The sequence below is a fragment of the Quercus lobata genome, chromosome 3 (assembly GCF_001633185.2).
Source record: "Quercus lobata isolate SW786 chromosome 3, ValleyOak3.0 Primary Assembly, whole genome shotgun sequence".
Classification (NCBI taxonomy): Eukaryota; Viridiplantae; Streptophyta; class Magnoliopsida; order Fagales; family Fagaceae; genus Quercus; species Quercus lobata.
Genome location: NC_044906.1, coordinates 70916394 through 70936971, shown reverse-complemented (window position 1 = coordinate 70936971; position 20578 = coordinate 70916394). Strand labels below are relative to the sequence as shown.

The 20578-nt window shown below is 33.0% G+C and overlaps 2 protein-coding genes across 3 annotated transcripts; one reads left to right on the top strand and one right to left on the bottom strand.

Annotated features, from left to right (window-relative positions):
* The first annotated feature begins 348 nt into the window (after positions 1-348).
* On the top strand, positions 349-3548 carry LOC115978862. Its single transcript, XM_031100742.1, has 4 exons — positions 349-771; positions 2040-2129; positions 2218-2314; positions 3128-3548. Exons 1-4 carry the CDS (start codon positions 537-539, stop codon positions 3264-3266), a joined length of 561 nt encoding a protein of 186 aa, XP_030956602.1. The 5' UTR covers positions 349-536; the 3' UTR covers positions 3267-3548.
* Positions 3549-5963: 2415 nt separating this feature from the next.
* Positions 5964-13868, bottom strand: LOC115982380 (CSC1-like protein RXW8). 2 transcript variants are annotated; one of them, XM_031104959.1, is made up of 9 exons: positions 13511-13868; positions 12105-12239; positions 11958-12021; positions 11636-11833; positions 10516-10838; positions 9637-9925; positions 9037-9315; positions 6567-6800; positions 5964-6480 (listed from the first exon to the last, which is right to left on the bottom strand). In XM_031104959.1, exons 1-9 carry the CDS (start codon positions 13771-13773, stop codon positions 6391-6393), a joined length of 1875 nt encoding a protein of 624 aa, XP_030960819.1. In that variant the 5' UTR covers positions 13774-13868; the 3' UTR covers positions 5964-6390. The 2 variants fall into 2 exon arrangements, with proteins under 2 accessions (XP_030960819.1, XP_030960820.1); XM_031104960.1 differs by lacking the exon at positions 12105-12239.
* Between the last annotated feature and the right edge of the window lie 6710 nt (positions 13869-20578).

Genomic DNA, 20578 nt, shown 5'->3' with positions numbered 1-20578 from the left:
GAGAGAGAGAGAGAGAGAGAGAGAGAAGTGGATTGGCTTGTTTGAGATTGGGCTTGAAAGGGCTTAAAAGGTTGCTGCTTAAGTATTTTGTAACTAGAAAGTTGGGCTTTCGGGTGAAAGAATTGCACTTGAAACTTTTGTGAGTTTGTTTTTTTTGTGGATTGTGGCCTGATTTGATAAAGCCCTCAAGCCAAAAAAGTTCCAAACAAAAGACGCAAAAAAGCGCAAGGTTTAACTTCAACATATCTTTTTGCTTGATTGCTTGTCTTTGAAACACGTACAACGCTTTACTATTTTATATCTATAAAGTTCCTACTTCCATACATTGACATGTTTTACTGATTATTAACTGCCGCCTTCGGTCTTAGACATTCTTGACCATTCAAATGCAAATCGTAACAAAACATGTAACCAATAAACGCATGCCACGTATGAGAGCATTCTTACAGCATCTCTAACCGATTGTTATCCACCGTTAGTTTCAGCAAATTCTATCTCCCTCCCTCTCTTTCAGTAAGAGAGCGAGAGACAGAACTATGGTTTCCTCTTCATTCTCTCCTCTCTCTCAATTTTCATTAACCAGCTTCAATGTCTGTGAGAAACCCACTAGCCATAAAATTTACAAAATCCCAATTGGGTGCACTTTGAAACTCAAAAGTTCCTCTGGTTCTTCTTGGACTTCTTCTTCAACTTCTTCACCATCTTGCCAAGTTCTTCACAAGTCTCTTCCCTTGGCTGCTTCAGTTGTTGTTCTTCTCTGGTCAAATCCAGGTAATCAGATACACCACCTAACTTTCATTAGCTCTATTTCATGTCACTTTCTAATATAAATATCTCCTATAATATAACATTGTTTTATATTATGTATGCACTAGAAACTTTAAGCTTGATAGCATGTATTAATATTTTTAACAAAACTTAGGTATAGTTGCTTAGATGTTGTACATTAGGTTTCCCATTTAAATTCAAACACATGGTTGTATTGATCAATGAAGCACAAATAATATTATTTTTTTGGAGAATAATTTTATTCCATGCAGCTATGTGTTTGAATTTAATTGAGGACATAATTTACTTAATCTAAGTTTTACCCTAATATTTAATATCAATATCATTTACATGAACAATATAGTTTACTAAGCAGTTTGTCCAGTGGATTGGAGGCTAAAGGAAAATGCTGCAAATTCTATTTTGAAAAATGAATAGGGTTCTCTGTTGTAAATGGTGTATATTGTATGATATGTCCCTTTCTGTTGTTAGACAGAGGCTTGGTTAAATGGTTTGTTAGTTTTTTGAGCTTGTGTGGCCTGTAGATTGGGTAGTTCTGTTTATTGTGCGTTGGTTGCTGTAGACTAAATGATACCAAATTGCTCTAGGGGTTTTATTTTTGTAGCTATGTTGATTGAATTTAAGCAATGCTAGAGACACCAAAAAGGTTCACAACCTATAATATCACTTTCACATGGGCTCATTACAAATCCCACTTATGCACCAATCACAACAGGCCATATTAATAATTGTGAAAAAAGTTGTGAAACATTTTGTATCACTAGATTTATGCTCTTTGTTTGGTTAGGTGTCTAGTTGCTGTTACAGTGTGCTGTGGGTAGTAGCTATGATGCTGCTTGATTGAGTTGTATTGTAAATTTCTTCTTAACAATATTTCTAATCTCCAAAAGAGAGAGAAAAAAAAGTAGGAAAGTTTACTTAGCAGTGGAGAAATTCTACTAGTTCACTAATCAGATTCCATAGTAATCTGCCAGACTACACATTTAGAGCTATATGCAAGTCAAGTAAGTACTAATAGTAAACTTTAGCCAGTTGAGCTTACGTGGTTGAATATCCTCTCTAGGCATGCATTCTGATGGAAATTATTCATGCTATGTTGTTCTATATTTTGGTTTGTTGTTTGCCCATATGTGGGGACATACATTAAAAGGCAAAGCAAAAACTAAGATTTTGGATCTTTTTGACTGAAATTTGATTAACAAAATGAAAATCCATAATAGAACTGATTGTTTGTGCTTTGAATTCTGCAGCAAAAGCTGGATTTCTATCAGGATTCCCTGGAATAGAATCAGTTCCTGGACCTAAGTTGCCTGAAATTGAATTTCTCAATCGCTTCAACGGTTTGATACTCACTAATGATTATCATTATGCTAACAGTCAGTTCAAGCTTAATATGTCAAATGGCTTCATACTGGCATTCTTTTACAGAACAAAACCAGAAGAGGTATGCAGAACTTGATGACAAATTCAAATCATCTCCTCTGCTCAAGGAATACCTTGAGAAAACCAAGTTGAACAAAGAAAAGTAAGTTTCCGGTCAGTTACCAATTTTAGCATTAAATTGAGTGTCAAACAACTTCTGGCTTAAACACCCAGGATTCTACAGCTTAGTAACTTGTTTTAGAATATCATAAATGTAATGCAGGTAGTAAGATTTATTGAAGTTAATTACCTAAGAAAAATGAATATTTAGTTAAAGGAGCTAGAATTAGATTTGATTTCAGTTTATGAGTTATGCATATAAAGGACTTACTCCAGGCTCCAGCTACCTTAGGGAAAGTAAGACTTTCCAACTGATTAATAGTGATCTATGCGCGCCTCTTGCACATAAAAGATGCTAATTTTCTTGCCATTGAGTTTTAGCTCAAATGGTATTTTCTGCCAGAATAGATGGGCAGCGAGATCGTGAGTTCAAGGGCTATATAAGTAACTTACTGATTGAAAAAATGCTGAGTACTTATTCCTGAAATTGGAGTTATCTTATTGCTGTCCAAATTTATAAGTACTCTGTCATGCCCTTACTCATAATTGGAATGATATTGTTCTCATTGGGAATGACACAGCCTCATCCCTCAAGGTTTTAAAAGGCCTCATACCAATTAATGTCCAAGGCATTTCATTTTGAGGACAATATCATGCTTTGTATGGAATCACATGGACCCTAATAGGTATGAGGCCTTTAAAACCTTGAGGGATGAGGCTATGTGTCACTTTCAAAGAGACAATATCATGCCAATAATAAGTTGGGGCAAGAGATACTCATTGAGTTGGATGTCTCCTTTTTTTATTAGGTTTGAGAACTTTCATTGTAATGGACTCATATTTAGGAAATTTTCAGGAATCGCCAAGAAACTCAGGACAAGTACTGCTTACGTGGAGCAGAATGGGGTGTTGGAGATTGTTCAGCAGAGGGAATGTCAGCTGAGGATAAAGAGAAGTTCATTGCGGCTTTGAAGCAGAAGGTTGGAGTGAAATAAAAGGAGCTTTAGATAATGGTTTCTTGGCTTAGCATCATGGGTAAATCTACCATGTAAGATCACATTTTGGAACAGTTTCTTTCAACAGGATAGCATTTGTAGCCTTTCTTCTTCCTATTATTGTTTTGAATGTAATATGAATTAGCCAGGCATAGGTTGTAAGCTTATAACAAGGTGTTCAGTAGGTAATCCAGTAATCTATGTTATATTAAATTGTTTCTTAGGTTGGTTTTGACAGTAATTATAACTAGGTTATAAATGAACCAAACTATTTATGAATAGCTCAAGCTCAGCTCAACAAAAGGTTTGTTTATATCCGTTTATTTAGTAAACAAGTCAAACTCAAGCCCAAGTTTAGGTTCAACTACTGAACTAGCCAAGCTCAAACATGATGATATATTTGTGAACAAGCTCATGAATTTGGGGCTTGCTTAACTATCTAAAATATTATAATTCTATATATATACTTATCTAAAAAATTACTTATATTGACTTGAGGATTGTATAAGTTTGTAAATAAGTTTATATGATATCAACTTATTATTTGTAGTTTATTAATAATATATACAATCTCTTCATAGTAAAAATTCATAAATTTATGAAGTGGTAAAAAATTTTAGTCATGATTTTACTATATATATGATGTAGAACAAAGTCAAGCACATGCTTTCTTGAAGCAATAAGGGCGCCAGAAGTCACAATGCAAGATCAAAAGGGTGCCAGTAGAGGCCATTGGACCGACAATGTTGGAATTGCATGAAATTTGGTAGGGTGAAAGAAAATAGCATTCTAATCCAAACTCATATCAATTGTCATGAGCATCGCCTAAATTTAGGCAAATTCCTTTATTAAGGCCTTGAAAACAGTGTTTTTGCTATTTATAGTAATATTTATTTTTCTTTAATAACTTTTAGTTTAAAAGTCAAAATAAGGCCCCGTCTATTTTTAAACGTCTCTTAGAGACAGTATTTTCAATTTTTGCAATTATCTCAATTTTTCTATTTTTGGCAAAAATCACTATTTTGCCACCTAATTACGTGATTAGCGTGAATTAGGGTTTTTGGACGTTGCCCTAGCCGCCTTAGGGTTTCTTTTACTATTTAAACATATTGTAGCCTTCAGGGTAATTTAGTTTTTAGATTTATAAACTACAGACTTTGTCTATTTCTCTCTGGTAGATTCCAGGACCTTATCACCTTGTGGATTCAAGGGACCCCTCGTGGATTCGAAATTTTCATTCAAAAGCTAACATGTTTAGTTTCTTTTTCCATTAAGAAAGAAACATGTTGGTTTTCTTGTAACTTCCGTAACATCAATATAGGAAAAAAAAAAGTTATGCAAGTAACTTGTGAACAAGCACGAGCATGTTTGACAATAAAATGAATCAAGATTGAATGTGTAATCTTGTTAGGGATGAGTTTGAGCTCAACCCATATGTGAAATAAAATTAAATGAGCAAACTTGAATTTTTAATACTCGACTCAACTTAGTTCGTTCACAAGCCTAAAGTGTAACCTATGTGGCTAAACATGTTGTCTTGAGGCAAGCTTTGTTCAAGGCCTCATTTGAGTATAAAATTCTTTTTGAAGGTTGGATTTTATAATGGTTTAATTGGGCTGATTAATTATCAATGTAAGAAAATAAGTAGAACTGTTTTAGAGTATACTTGTACTTTGAAAATTGAGAGGAAAAAAAAAAAAAAAAGGAGAGAGAGAGAGAGAGATTTTAAAAAGTTGTACGTAAAAGCTAAAAAGCAAAAAATTAGCTTATAAACTAGTCCCAAACACACACGAAATTTTCCAAAAAGCCATATTTTGAATCTTTTAGGAGCTAGCGGGCTAGGAAAAGAGGATTGACATAGGGACATTGGAAGGAGAGAGAGAAAGAGATCATTTTTCCCATGGTTTTAAAACAAATTGAATCATAATCCAATCTAGTTTTCTTTAATAATCAGAAATTCTTAAAAAAACAACAAAAGTTGGAAATTGCCATTTCAACGATGAAAACCAGGAACCAAAATGATTCAATCGGTTCTAAAATGGTTGAGTAAGGATGTCAAAAAGCGGTCGTTTTTGTAAAAAACTAAGGTTATTCTTTAGTAATAATTTTTGTTTTTTGTTTTCTAAAACTTGTTTTGAGAATAGAAAGAAAAAAAAAATCATGTATTTTCAAAATCAAAAACATGTTTAACTAATTGAATTTAAAAATAAAAAATAAATAAATAAAAAACTGAAAAAGTACTTTTAAAAATAGAAAAGTTTTTTTTTTATTATTCATTTTGAGTTGTCAAACAAGTTTTCTAATCTTAAAAATAGAAAATTATTTTTGGAAATAGAAAATAGGAAAAAAAAAACAATTACCAAATATACCCTAAGTCGCCTCGAATAGAGAACAGCCCATTAATTCTTCCTTTCCTTGTAGTAAAGGACAATGGACAATTAAAAAAAAAAAAAGATACAAATGTGCAAAATTGAGAGAGAGAGAGATTGGTAAGGTATTTTGATGACAATTTCTCAACTCCAATTTGATGTACAACATTTGTACATTCTCAACTCAAATAAATTTTTGCCCCTGATCTTGACAAAGAATTAGAATGATATCTTGACACAACTCACATGCAACTAATAATTGCGCAAAGAAAGCTCTGTTAATTTACAAAAAGAACATAGCTTAGTGTAACTGATATGTTTTTGAAAATTTAAGTGATGGTTTAGTCGATTCGAGGTGACTAATCTATGAGAAATAGAGAAAAGAGAACAGAATTTGGGTTGTAATACTAGTTGTTCTTATTATTCACTGCCCACTGATTAAATACAGTGCTGCTCAACGAATTCAACAGACATAAGGATAAAACAAGCCTAAACGAACTGAAAAGGACTCCTAAATAAACTCACAGGGACATTTAAAAATAATCTCCTACTAATTCTTCTAGCCTTCCTAAAATGTAAGAAGTACTTTTATTTGATAAAGTCTGGAATAACATATGCAGATAAAGCCTCTCATGCAGATAATGACTTCATCCTGAATCGCTTTCCCCTTCAGTTACAAACCTCTTATCATCATCTGTCAGCATCACAACTATATAACTTCGTAATGAAATCATAACAAAGTTGCTTAGAATGCATTATTTTTTATGATAAGCCGATATCAAAAGTTGATGAATCTGTTCCACTTTTCCACTCTGCTCATCTTTCCGATCCATCTCATTAAGAATCTGTAAAAACCCAACCATCAGGCTAAGAATGAGTGTGTGTGTGTGTGTGTTCAGAGAAAGAGAGGGAGTCCATTTTAAATTGCTACCTGTGCATCATTGTTCTTAAATATTGGGAGAAATTGCCGCCTACAATACTCGTTGAATATAAGAGTGCAGATAATCAACGGAATGGTGAAACCTGAAGCCACTGGTGATTGTTTAATTCCGAAAGCCCCAAGAGTGGTTATTTGTGTTATTATCAATGAAAAGATTGTTGTGTTGTGAACAACAGGCCAAAACTGTCCTCCAGAATCATGTTTTGAAGTATATACGTTGACTATCTGAAAGATACATTTGAATATTGTAAAATGCATTCCTTAATAGAGCAAGAGAAAAATCACAAAATGCCAAACGATGAGAATAGATCAATTTCTTTAGTGAAAAAAATAAAAAACAAATAATAAAAAGAACAAAGTCTTAGTCCCAAAATTTAAAGGTTGGCTATGAAAACTAATTAGGGTCAACCACACGTATTCTTCTCCGTTATTCAATCCTATCATGTCACCTCATCAATTAACATATCCTTTTTAACAACTAACATATGGAGTTACTTTCTGGTAGGAGCATAAAAATAAAAGCAAATGCAATACTTAGACACACGCTACTTATAGTCAGTCTAAACATTTAAAACTATCAGTTATATATATTCTACAAGAACACCAAATCCATTGCCTATCAATTATCATAGGCTATTTATCAGAAAATAAAGATGCCATAATCTTACAAGGATCAATTATCAAGAATCAGCACTAAGAGATTACAAAAGGATTGGCATGTATCATATCCCTAAACATTTATTTTATAAACTCCAACCAAAATATAATTAAATGCATAGGCTTTTTTCCTGGTAATGCGCTCCAACTTAGCACCAATTTTACATTAAACTTTTTCAATTTCTATGTCTGTCGCATTTTAGAGCTCATGCCACCATTGGCGATTGTCCAGACTTAAATCTCTACAATTGGTCTCTATCTCTCTCATGTATTTTACTGACCTATATGAAGAAACTAAAGAGTTCAGAACTTGGTGGAATGGCAAGTGCACTCTGCCTAAACGTCACTCGTTTTGAGTCTAGAAACCAGCCTCTCTGAAATTCGGGTTGCATAACAACCATCTTAGAACCTGTAGAAGGAGAAGCTTTGTACAATGGTACAACCTTTTTCAAGAAGACACTAAACTAAGAGCAAACAGATGCAGACTGCCAATAACTAGATACAACTACTCTACCAACCTATGGTACCAAAGTTGTGTTTCCCGAATATGTTGCCTTGTACAATAAAATATACGCCAAAAGAGACATACAGACATCTAGGTGGTACCAGAAAAACTCTGTTATTCAGTTTGATATATAATCTCAACAATTCAATCGCATTATAAATCCCTTCATTGCCACAAAAGCTAATAGCAGGCAGCATCATCAATCATAAAGATAAGCAAAAGCTTAATGTATTAGAAAAGGGAACTGATTTTTTTTTTTTTTTTAATATATAAGGAGCTTCTACAACTTTATAGTGCAGCCATGGAAAAGGAGCTTAGTTGCAGTTTGTATGTGCATTCAATTTTGGAAGTCTAGAATATTTATTTGCGGGGCTGCATGCAATGCCCAATGAAAGCGAATTCTGCATGGTAAAAACTAAAAAGTGTGTCTTGTAGTCCAAAGTGTTCTTTCTCGGTCCTTGAGCTAATAGGATTATTACGTAATTTTTATTTTGCTAGCACTGAGTCTGATTTTGATTTCACATCAGCTTTCTTACTAAGTTTATCAAACTCTTTAATTAAGGTCATTGTGATCAAGGTGTCGAATAACTCAGACACATAAAAACTTTAGAACTTAAAAAGGAATTTTTTCCTATAATGTGCACTCTCTCTCTCTCTCTCTCTCTCTCTTATTTTAGTCTTAATTTATCATTGTGCTATTCTTCTCTGCAAATAGTACTCGGATTGCTGTTTAACAAAATTTATGCATTAAAATGTTAAAATCCGTAATAAATCAATTTCCCATCACCTAAGAATCATTCCACCACCCTTCCATTGTGATGGCAGCCCCCAAGCAGGAAATTCCCTAAGCTAGGTGCTTCTTTTCAAGCCTTAATTGTGGCCCTTCTAATTATTTCAAAATGTACTACTAAGATTGAGGGTGCTAAGAACGTTTAGTTTCTAGCAATAAACCTATTACCAAGTTCAAGAGAACTGAGATCAAATATTGGAAGAGTGAAACATAATATCAAAATCTAATTGGTGGTTGGATAAAAAAAAAGGAAATACCACCGGCTTACAACTCAACTGAATGCATTGTTCAAACATATTTTGTATCTATGATGGAAAATTGAAGAACACACTGTAAAGAATGCCTTATTTAAAAACATTTGATAACTACAATGGACATGGAAGAACAAGCTCACCATTGACAAAATACAATCAAATCACTAATTAAAGAACTTGGCAAAGAAATAGACATGCCAAAGCCACATTAACAAACAAGGTAAAGAGGGACAAATCACTAATGAGAGCACTTACCTGATTTCGATACACAAAGTAAGCAAGCATAAAGTAAGCCAACACAAAGGCCAATATTGAGGGTGCCAAGATAGAACATATGAATCCAAGGAATCCGAACAAGAGGAGTCGTGGGACTTCTTTGTGGTACGGGAAAGACAAGGTTTCATTAGAGGAATCATCCCTAATTCTTTGTATGAATCTTTTACCCAGGTTGCGAAAAAGTACAGAGATTTGTATCGCTTCACATGCCAAACTTATCCAACCATACATTAAAACAAAGGTTGTGAAGAAACCAACCTGCAACAATTTGTAAACCACAATTATGATGAAAATATGATGTCAAAATTTCTATATTTGCCTGAAGAAATAAAGGAAAACTGGAAAAATATTTCTTTTCATGAGAATTTGGAAACTAGATAATGAATTTAAAATGTGAAACATTCGTCATGAGGGATTATTTTCACAAATAGAACTCTTCATTGTAAAGCCTTAGTATAATCAATAATTGGAAATTAATACTGCTCAAAACTCACACAAAATTATATAAACAGTTTGCATAAAGTAGCATAGCTAGAAAAAGGTAAATAATAAACTTAAATAAGAATCAAAGAACAAAACCTGTCTCGGAACTGCTATGGCAAGTTCTGCAACTATGTCTTTCACATTAGAAGAAGCACTCCATTGGTTGATATAGTAGCCAATAACAAACCTTACAAAAACACTGACAAAAAAGACATTCCAAATTGTGAAGTACAAGACTTTGCAGCATGCGTTCATTTGCCTCCCACTAAGAGAAATAGACCCCTCTAGTCTTGAAAATAGCATCATAGTTGGTGGAACGGCATATAGAGCTAAATTCAAAATTAGACTTGGAAGGTAAGCTGTTACCAGTTGGGTCATATATTTCCTGCATCAAGGCACATAATAAATTTACTTGTAAATCAGCACTATGCCCATGCAATGCATAAGTTAATCAAAATCATTTATAAATTAAACAACGATAAAAGAAGATACAATTATTTAGATTTCATAGCAAACATTGTGTAAGCCTGAGTTTATTATTTGAAACTTTAATTTGATAATTAAGTTGTAATTGGAAATAAGCTACTCTAGACAGTGTTAAACTTGTGGTAATTAAGTTGTAATTAGAATTGAACCTTTTCATACATTGCTACGATCTAGATAGTATTAACCTAGAAAACTATTTAAAATTCAAAATTCAAGAACAAATTTAAGCTTGAGGCTAGTAAGTAAAGGGGATGGATGATTAATAACTTCATCTAATATCTATGCAGTTTAAACAAAAGCATTTATATCTTTTATAAGCAAATGTGAATCACATGAGGGAATTAAGTAAGACTAAATACCATGTATACTTATATTTATAAAAATATGCATGTTTATTTTATTAAGAATAAGCCACGGAGAACTTACCTAACATAATTACAAAAATAACACACACATAACACAATACAACTCTATCATCACAATACTTACATCTTTAGAAGTTCTCCCAAAAATGGAAATGCCTTTTGTACTAGATATGTTTTTTCAAGCTCATCTAGCTGAGTCAAAACTTGAACAAATGCCATAGGATAAAGAAACACAAAAATGAAGGCAATAGTAGCCACAAGTGTTCCCATCTTACGGATCCAAAATTGTCTGAATGGTATATCAAGGTTTGACCAATCTACATCTTGTGGTTCTGGAGCCATTTTTGTCACCCATAACATAGGATTTGAAGATAGCTGAACATGTCTAGCAGCAGCAGCAGCATAACGAGTCTTGAAAGAAACAAAAGCAGATGCACCATCCTGAGTCTTGAAAGAAACAAAAGCAGATGCACCATCCATGAGAAAAAAGCCATATGGCCGAATCTTAAATATACACTAGTAGAAAATATTTTCAAATTAATTAGTGGACTAAATTACATTGAATTAAAAAGACAAATGGAGTTGCCATAAAAACCTTATGTGAATAGTCAGAGATAATATCTAGGTAAGACATGCTTTCATATATACTAGTTCATCCACTATTTCACATACATATCCACATTTGATATTTTAAAATTTTCCGTATTTTACAGCATAAGAGTATATTTGAAAAAAGATATGTTATGTGTGTGAGAATCAAGTCTATGGCAATTAGTCTTGTGCAATGAAGCAAGTAACAAGCAATGTATGAAGAAAATGGCCTTGAAAGGCAAAGACAAGGCAAAAAGATATAAATTGCAGGAGATAACTTTCAATTTCATAGTATAACTTTGAATAAAATAAAATAATTAACCAATGCAAATGGTAGGAATGAGGAATTGCTGTTCACTACGATCACATTGCATCATCTGCTAATCATTTGGTAATCAGTACAATACAAAATTCAGTGTCCAAATTACAATGTTAATTAGGTCCACATGAAATAATGAACCATAATATTTCTGAAATTTCAAGAACATTAGCCAAAATTGATTGTGCTCTCATACTGAAGGAAAGTCATGCTGCTTCATTATTTATTAAGTAAAGAATAAGCCATAAGAAAATCAATTGACAGACATGCAAAAGATTTAGAAGTGTATAGCTGAATATAAACAACAAATTGTAAATTAAAGACAGATGCACACCATCGATTTCTCAATTCTTTCCGGTTGGTACACCATTTGGTGTGACAAGTAATAATTTGTGAAATTCTTTTTCACAGAATCACTGTATGATTCTTCTGAAGACCAAGGAATAGCACGGACAAGAACTGTAAAATGACTTGGATTTGTTGGTGATCCAGTAAGATGTGCTCGCCTCATCTTGGCAATGTTCTTATACTCCTAGAATATGTAGAAAAAGTTTCTATAAGAAACTTTGAACAAAAGATAAGCTATACATTAATAGAATATGCAAATAAATTTACATACTCTATAAAAAATATATATATAAAAATTACATACTTACAATGTAAAGGAGAATGCAAGCTGAGCAAGTTATAATGTATAATCCGAGACAATAAGTCCAGAGCCTGAAAAGGCACAATCCAAAAAAATAAATATAAAAAATCAGCATTTTAAATTATCTAATCATCAACAGTATATGTCAACGTACCATCTTGAACCTTCTTTAACATTCTCGATGGTAAATACTTTCAGAGAACGGTCATGACAATTTAGTTGCTCAAAATAATTCACTTGAAACACTAGAATACCGCCAAAGACAGTAACTACGGCAAAAATTTTGATACTGCAAATAAAATTTAAATGGCACCCGTAAGAACTTGAAAAACCAGCAGTACATTTTTTCTACAAATATGTAAATGAGATGGAAAGGAAACTATGAAACATATTTTGCTAAAGGATATATTAATACATGTGCTTAAATTGGAAAGTGCATATTCACTGCATCAAGAGAAAACTTCCACAAGTGTAATATGAAAATGGGCCACAACAAAATGAAAATTTTAAATGAAAAACAACCTAAGGAAAAGCTCTAGTCAATGCACTATACTCCAAAAGAACTAATCACAATTGAGGTTTCTTGTAATTATTATATCCAAAATCATATTTTCTACCATCTCCGGAAATAACATGTTTTCTCTTTTACTACTTCTACTTGTGCTGTTTTAGGATTCTATCATATTTAAAGTCTATCATCTCCTTAATTAACATGTCTTTCTCTTGTGCTATTTTAGGTTTTCCTTGTTCACCTAAATCAAATTAGCCTTCCTAACCGGTGCATTAATTACTCTCTTTTGCATATAATCTTTTTTAATACTTCTACTTGTGCTATTTTAGGATATCACTATCATTTTCAAAATCACCTTAATTAAGATGTCTTTCTCTTGTGTTATTTTAGGTTTTCCTTTTTTCCATTTAGTTCACCTAAATCAAATTAGTCTTCCTAATTGGTGCATTAATTACTCTCTTTTGCATATAATCAACCATCTTGACTGGCTCTCCCTTGAATCAATAGAGAACCTTTTCTTTTGTATATGTATGAATAGATATTATTCCATTCCAATTCCTTCCCGATACCTCCCAAGGAAAATCCTGAATTGGATCCCATATTGACGGGTTAGTGTGAGCTTATCCATGCGGTTATGCACTCTTTGTATAGGAATTCATTTTCTAAAAGATATGCTTTAGTGGGTCTCCGAGATCCTTTCGATGTCCTATGTTCTTATTTAGAGTCACCCCTATTTTTAAAACTTTACAAATTTATAACATATTTACCAAAAGCAATAAAGGTTGACCATATGTGAAAGCATAGGGAACAGATCGACTAGAAACATCATCCAACCATAAAAGATTTTTTTTTTTTTTTTTAAAAAAAAGAAAAAGAAAAAAGGATGAATCAACTCTTATAATTCCAATAGAGATATCCAGAGTAAATTATCAGCCAAAAAAAAATACAATAACCACGCCAAGCCATTGACCAAAATAAAAGCAATCATAATCTTTATTACATTAAATATAGACACAAGCTATCAGCCTTCAATAACAGTTAGTAATTACCTGAAAACAATTATCCTGTGAAAAACCAAAGCATCCATGCCACCCACGCGCAACAGTTCTTTTTCATTTGCTGCAAATGCATCAACTATCCAACTACGTGAGGGAACAAACCTCTCAAATGTCCAGCACCTTGAAGCAAGTCTCCCTCTAAAGTAGACTCTTACATTGCTTGGTTGTTCTCTTAATATAGAATAGAGTAAAAAAATGACCCCACACAGAACCAAAGTGATTATTTCAAAGTCTGTAAGAGCATAACTGTCCATTGCTATGTCTGCAAGTTTAGAGAACTGACAGATTCAAGGATGGGACCAAATATTTCATCCACTTTCTCACTCTCAGATCAGGGTTGTCAACTGGCTCAGATCTGTGTTGTTAACTGGGGTTCTGTAACGTGCATGGATTGCTTATTTATGGATGGAAAAACCAGATAAGTGTATAAGCGACAGAGCTCGTACGTGTGGGACTAGGAGTTGGATTAGTTGTTATCTTATCACAAAATTTTTGTTTCAGTATTTTTTCGATAACTGTAGTTTGTTGGTTGAATTGTTCACTTATCAAGATATCATAGCCCACGTTGGGCTGAATACAATACATATCCTCTGTACCTTAGAGAATACATCCGAACTAGATATAGGACCCTATAAAAAATAAAACAATAGATACCTAAAATTAAATGAGAGAGATAAGAGTAAATAATATTTGAGTTGCAGTGGTGTTTTTTTTTTTTTTTTTTCTATAAGATTTCTGTGTAGTCATCATCTTTTTTCGATCAGAGATATCAAGTGGGTTATTATATTCACACTTCGAAAAATGTATAGATAAAAACAACTTCTTATTTGTTCTTATCAACTATTGCTTTATCACTAATTTTTAGATAAATAAAAAATAAAAAATAAATAAAATAAAATAAAAACCAACGTGCATAGTTAGGAAGAGTTAAGCCCATGAATGAGTTGGAGAATTATATACTTATATCTATTTGATTATTGAGATAAAGTCAATCTTCATTGTGAATGAGTTATAGTATAATAGTAATTCCAAATTAGTGTCCGTAAATGGGTAATCGATAATGTATATTTATCTAATATATATATCAGCTAATAAAAAAATTGGATACACAGAGTAGACTCTAGGATGATTATGTCATGGAAGCATAGAAAAAGCACGCACGATGCTCTTTTGATAGAACAGAAACTAAACTATTAGCTTCTGGTAGTAAACCTCGAATCCACGAAGGGTTTCCCTAAATCCCCAAAAAGAAAAACTGGAATCCACTAGAGAAAGAATTTCCACAAGGAGAAAATCTGGAATCCACCAGAGAAAGAATTTAACAAAAGTCTGTATTTATTGATAATAATCTGATTTGCCTCTAACGGCTACAAAACATATAAATACTAAGAAAAATGTCTAAAACCCTAATTTGCATTAATTATGCGATTAGGGGACAAAATACCGAAATTTACCAAAAAAGGCAAAATTGAGTTAAATGTAGAATCATAAACTACTAATCTTAACGGTCGTCCCAAAACAAACCGAACCTTATTCTGACTTTTAAACTAAAAGTTATTAAGAAAAAACAAATATTACTATAAATAACAAAAAAAACTATTTTTAGGGCCCTAACGAAGGAATTTACCTAAATTTAGGTGATGCTTATGGCATCATGAGTCTGGATCAGAATACCGTTTCCCTTCAACCTGCCAAATTTCTGACACTATCGCTACGATGGCCTCTACTAACACCCCCTTTGATCTTGCGTTATGACTTCATACACCCCTGATACTCCAAGAAGGCATGTGATGTTTGTTCTACATCAGATGATGTATATATATATATATATATGCTTACAAACTCATGCAATCACAATAGGACGAAGAGGAACACGAACTCCTTGGAGCTTAGCTAGCCCATCATCTGAGCTTAGTAGTGTATATAGAATAGATGGGCTAGCAACTTAACTGGATGCAATCAAGCAGCTTCACAAGATGTACAATCATGCAACAAGAGACAACAAGAGCTTATTTATTTATGATGCCATTTTGTTTAACAAAGCCTCTTTTGACTTCAAGCATGAATCTATATACACTACTAGCCTCTAAACATGCATGAGGCTCTTCTATTTTTGGGGTAAAAGTTAATAATTTGCATCTATTATAATTTAAAAATATTTTTTTATTTTTCAAAAAAAAATAAAAATGATAAACTTTAGAGATAAACAATAACTGCAATTTCTTTTTTGAACGTAAAAGGAAAAAATCTTAAATTTTAGGAGTTCTTTTTTTGAATTCAAAATAAAATTTGTTATTTGACATTTATGATCATATTTTTAAATGAAGTTACTCTTCATTAATAAGGGTATTTTTTAGTATTTTTGAACCACATAAAAGTCCAATTGAGTATGCATAGAAACCCATTAATAATTTTAATATTTGGTACAAACGCATAACACTCATCACACCCTCTAGGTATTTTGGTGATTGGAAAATGTAGTAATCCTAATTTATAATGAATGCAAATTATTAATCTTTACCAAAAAAATATAGAGGAGGTTAGTATTCCTTCTCAAAGCCTCTTCTATTTTTTTAGGAAAAAGTTAATAATTTGTATCAATTATAATTTGGGATTACTCCATTTTCCTATTACAAAAAAACCTAGGGGTGTGATGAAGAATTATTTCACCTGCAAAAGCAACTTATATTGCATATACATTTTTTTTTTTTTTTTTGGTTACTTTTTATCTTTAATCTTAACAAAAAAAATTAACTGGAGAAAAGGAAGAAATAATGATAATGTAAAAAAAGGGAGAAAATTGCACTGTAAAATATGTGAATAATGTTTACCTTTGAGTTTACAAATAATAATAAATTAGATTAATCAAATGTATTTTATACAGTACAAAGAAAAAAAAAAGAAAAGAAAAAAGATGACTCACTCTTGTAAATTCCAAATACTTATTAAACTTGCATGCTTTCAATATAGAAATCCAAATGTTTCAAAGGTTCTACACATTCATTTTGTCACATTTTTAACCCATGGTACTAACAAAAAGATAAAGTACCAAAAAACATAGAATTTCATAAAGGTAATCGATCACAAAAAAAATACATATAGAATTTCATAGACTTTAAAGAGTGTGTTATCCTTCAAATCAGTGCATATACATTGAAACAAAGACTCATGTTTTTAACCACATCCAACATTTCTCATGATTTATAACAACTGTATAACTACCACCTGCCATCTGTCCATATTTCTCGATAAGTTGGTTCAACTTAAAATGCAACCCTACAAACAAAGATTTAATGGTGTCATTGGTGTTTTAGATACAATTTGATAGTAAATACATAAAGTACGCATAAAGTAAGCTTAGAACAAACAATCATCAATATTCAATAGAAACCTACCAAGAAAGTCACTAAAAATATGATTTTTTTTTTTTTACTGAGTAACTAAAATATAATATAGATTCCGCTAATGAAAAAATCCTTGTTGTAGGTGCCCAATTTGTTACGATCCCAAGACAGTGCTGGGTTCGTACGAAAAGAGGCCCTCACAATATCATTTGTAGAGAGTGGGCTTCGAAGGTATGACCTTGGGCATAGATGAGCTGTTTAGTAATTGTTCCTACGGGAAATACTGCATGGGCGGGCTCGGTTTCCCTAGCTAAACCCCTTTTCTTTCTTTTAGCCAGAGTTCCCCCCCCCCCCTTTTTGCGTCCACGTGTTGATTTTACTTTTGGAGTGCAGGCTTGTCCAGTCGACCCATACCTAGAGTGGTTGGGAGTTGTTGGAAAAGCACATGGTCATGGGTATGGGTTTGAGTACGAACTTGTCAGACGCCGAATCCCGCGTTACTGTGTTGGCGGCTTTTTCCCTTGCCCTGCCCCTACACTCAGTGTGCTCCTCTCGTTGGGCATTTAGTGAAGTGCCGAGCAGGAGGTCGTCCTCGACAATGGCTCTCCTCGGCTTGGGCCGCGGGCCCTAAGATAAACTGGGCCTGGGCCAGAGCCACACTTTCTTTGGCCCCACACTTGTAATCCTTAAAATATCATTTGCTGGAGGAGGAATATCAAGACACATAAAATACTTCCAAGACTTATAAATGAGATTCAACTCAAGATGCTTTCTGCAATTTCTATAACACCTATAACAACTATTGTTTTTTTTTTTTTTTCTTTTTTTTTTCCTTTCTTAGACTTTACTTTTTTTTATTTTGAGAAAGCTCTTTGACTTTACTTTATATCTCTTTTTTTCATCTTTTGATTTTGGCAATTTCTGACTTTATTAATAATTAAAGACATGAAATTGGTGACATTGGAATAAAATCATATAACCAATTGCAGCACAAAAATAAAACTGGCAATGTCATCTTCATCTAACACATATATTAGGTAACTTTAATACAATGCTTTATTATGTTAATAATGAAAATATTTACAGTGCTAACAAAAGAATTATAAAAAAGATAAAGATAAAGATATTTTAGAAGAAAGCAAACCTAAAAGAGAAAAGACTTGAAGCAACATAGAGATAAGTTGCTCAATTACATGCTCTTTCTAAGGATAACGCCATCATTGATCTATATTACAGCCAGAGTAAGTCTCTCTCTCATACCCTCTAATTTCATAGTGATTATAAAATTAAGAAAACAATTACAATATATGATGTACATTATTAATTACATAAAAAAAGTAGAAAAATATAAAATAAATTGATACAAACCCGAAGGAGAAAGAAGCCAATGATTTGAAATATTACTGATCATTGCCAATGTAGATAATGAACTCTTTAGATGGTAGGGTATAGGGAGAATTATACACATCAAAAAAAAAGAAAAAAAAAAGAAAAGGCAACGTGATATATGTTAGAGAGTTGGAGATGGGAAGTAATTTGATAAGATCATAACTGCTTAATAATTGCTTAATGATAATGGGGATATTTAAAATTTCTGGGTAGAAGTTTGGAGTTGTGTGTGACTAAAACGTGGGTGTACATTTTTTTTTTCCTCTAAGTAATGAGTATTTTTTATAGAGTGAGAATGATATATATTTTTGTCTATCTTCAAGATTTTCATATCTAAACTTCAAGGATCATGTATTAAGGTGTGGATCTTCAAGATTTTCGTAACAAAAATGTAAGTATCTTTGATGACCTCTATTTAGATGCCTCATGAGCGTTGGGTTCTCTATATTACAACAAATTAAGTTTGCTTTTATGAGGTGTCATTCAACATTTGCTTTCCAGTATTTGGTTTATATTTGATTTCCTTACTTTGTTATCATTATCCTTCTCCTTAATCTCATCTCACATTGGTTTTTTTTTTTTTTATTCAAATATCTTTGTTTTGAATTTAAAAAATAAAAAAATAAAATAAAAAAACACTCATGCGTTTGGGTGTTCTTCATTTTCTTATTTCCTTATGATTATCCTCTTTTCTTTTCTTCTTTTTTTTTTTAATACTTATGTAAGCCTTTTCTTTCTTGTGTTAAGAAATGCATTTTCTATGGGGCTATATTTGGAACTCCCAACAGTTTCTCTTCCTTATTTTATGGACATCAAGGTGAGGATAAATCCCTCAAGATGTTTTGGAAATTAGTTTAAAAATGACCGGTGTGTTATCATGTCCCATAAATTCGGTGCATAGAGAGCACAGTTGTAGGTACTCTTTCTTCTTCTTCTTCTTTTTTTTTTTTTTTTTTTTTTTTTTGAGAAAGAACTTGATTACCTTTTTTTAATGTAAATGAGTTACATCCAAATGTAAAAACGAAACAATATGAGAAGATACATCTTCCATCCACACTTGAAAATCTGGTATGCTTATAGTATGTTTCGCCAGATTATGAGCTACACTATTGCCATTGCTCTTTATGTGAGAATACAACACTTCTAAAATGATTCACATAAACTTTCACATCCTCCACCAGCAAACCCAATGGGCATAGTTTCTACTCTTGTGACTTCAAAGCTTGAATCAAACCAAGAGCATCACCTTCGATTATGACATTTTGGAACCCCAGCTCATGTGCGAATGTCAAGGCTTTCAAAGCAGCCAAGTCTTCTATCTCCTCTGCCTTATACGCCTGAAAAATCTTCTCTGAACATGAAGCCAAAACATCACCATTGTTATCCCTTATTACAACTCCAACACTTGACTTATTTGAGTCACCAAAGACCGCTCCATCAAAGTTAAACTTTCACAAAACCAGCTTGCGGTGCTATCCATCTGTTTCCTCATTTCCATTGCTCCTCACCTCCGTACCTAAAGCTTCTGTGTTTGCTCTGTATTGCACCAACAATGCAGCTGTTTGTTCAGCAACTTGATGCAGCAGACTAGCCTGTAAATTGAGCCTCACTTTGTTCCTTTGATTCCAAACATTCCAGGCCGTGTATGCTAGCAACTCCAAGGACTTTCCTTCCTCTATCATCCATGACAGCAGCTCCTTTACACCTATGAAATCAATTTCGCACCTAAACCCCCATTTTTCCTGATCAGCCCACACTACATCCAACTCCGAACATGACCACAAAGCATGCATCGAGTCCTCTACAGCCTGCTTACACCTCTCACAAATTGGGTCCTCTAAAATTTTCCTTCACATCAGCGCTTGTTCGGTTGGAAGTACATTACGGCAGGCTCTCCAAAGAAATTTTTTTATCTTTGGTAGAACTTGCATCTGCCATACTTCCTTCCAAACCCGCTTATCACAGATTGGGGGTGTTTGAGGATTTAATTGCAGCTCCTCTTCCTCTTTAAGGAACATGTATCCGGACTTGCAAGAGTAATTTTCAGAGGTAGAATAAGGCCAATACAAAACTTCTTCTATTACATGTTGACTAAGTGGAATTTTCTTGATCAACTTAGCATCCTCTTCCACAGATAATCCATCCACCATCTCTTCATTCCATCTTCTTGTGCTTGGGTCAATAAGTGAGTCTATGGTATGATTTTCAAAACTCTCCAAGGGGCAAGTAGGCTGCTATGTTGGGTGTTTTCTTGGCAACCAACGTTGCTGCCAAATGTTTACTTTTTCTCCACTTCCTACCTTCCATAATGCCCCCCTTTGAATGA

Excerpts from the sequence above, each read along its gene's own strand:
- LOC115978862 (XM_031100742.1), top strand. The coding sequence starts at position 537 with ATGGTTTCCTCTTCATTCTCTCCTCTCTCTCAATTTTCATTAACCAGC. Across the intron at positions 772-2,039 it reads TCTTCTCTGGTCAAATCCAG|CAAAAGCTGGATTTCTATCA; the intron begins GTAATCAGATAC and ends TGAATTCTGCAG. Across the intron at positions 2,130-2,217 it reads ATTTCTCAATCGCTTCAACG|AACAAAACCAGAAGAGGTAT; the intron begins GTTTGATACTCA and ends ATTCTTTTACAG.
- LOC115982380 (XM_031104959.1), bottom strand. The coding sequence starts at position 13,773 with ATGGACAGTTATGCTCTTACAGACTTTGAAATAATCACTTTGGTTCTG. Across the intron at positions 11,834-11,957 it reads CTTGCATTCTCCTTTACATT|GAGTATAAGAACATTGCCAA; the intron begins GTAAGTATGTAA and ends TACATATTCTAG. Across the intron at positions 9,926-10,515 it reads TTGGGAGAACTTCTAAAGAT|GAAATATATGACCCAACTGG; the intron begins GTAAGTATTGTG and ends GCCTTGATGCAG.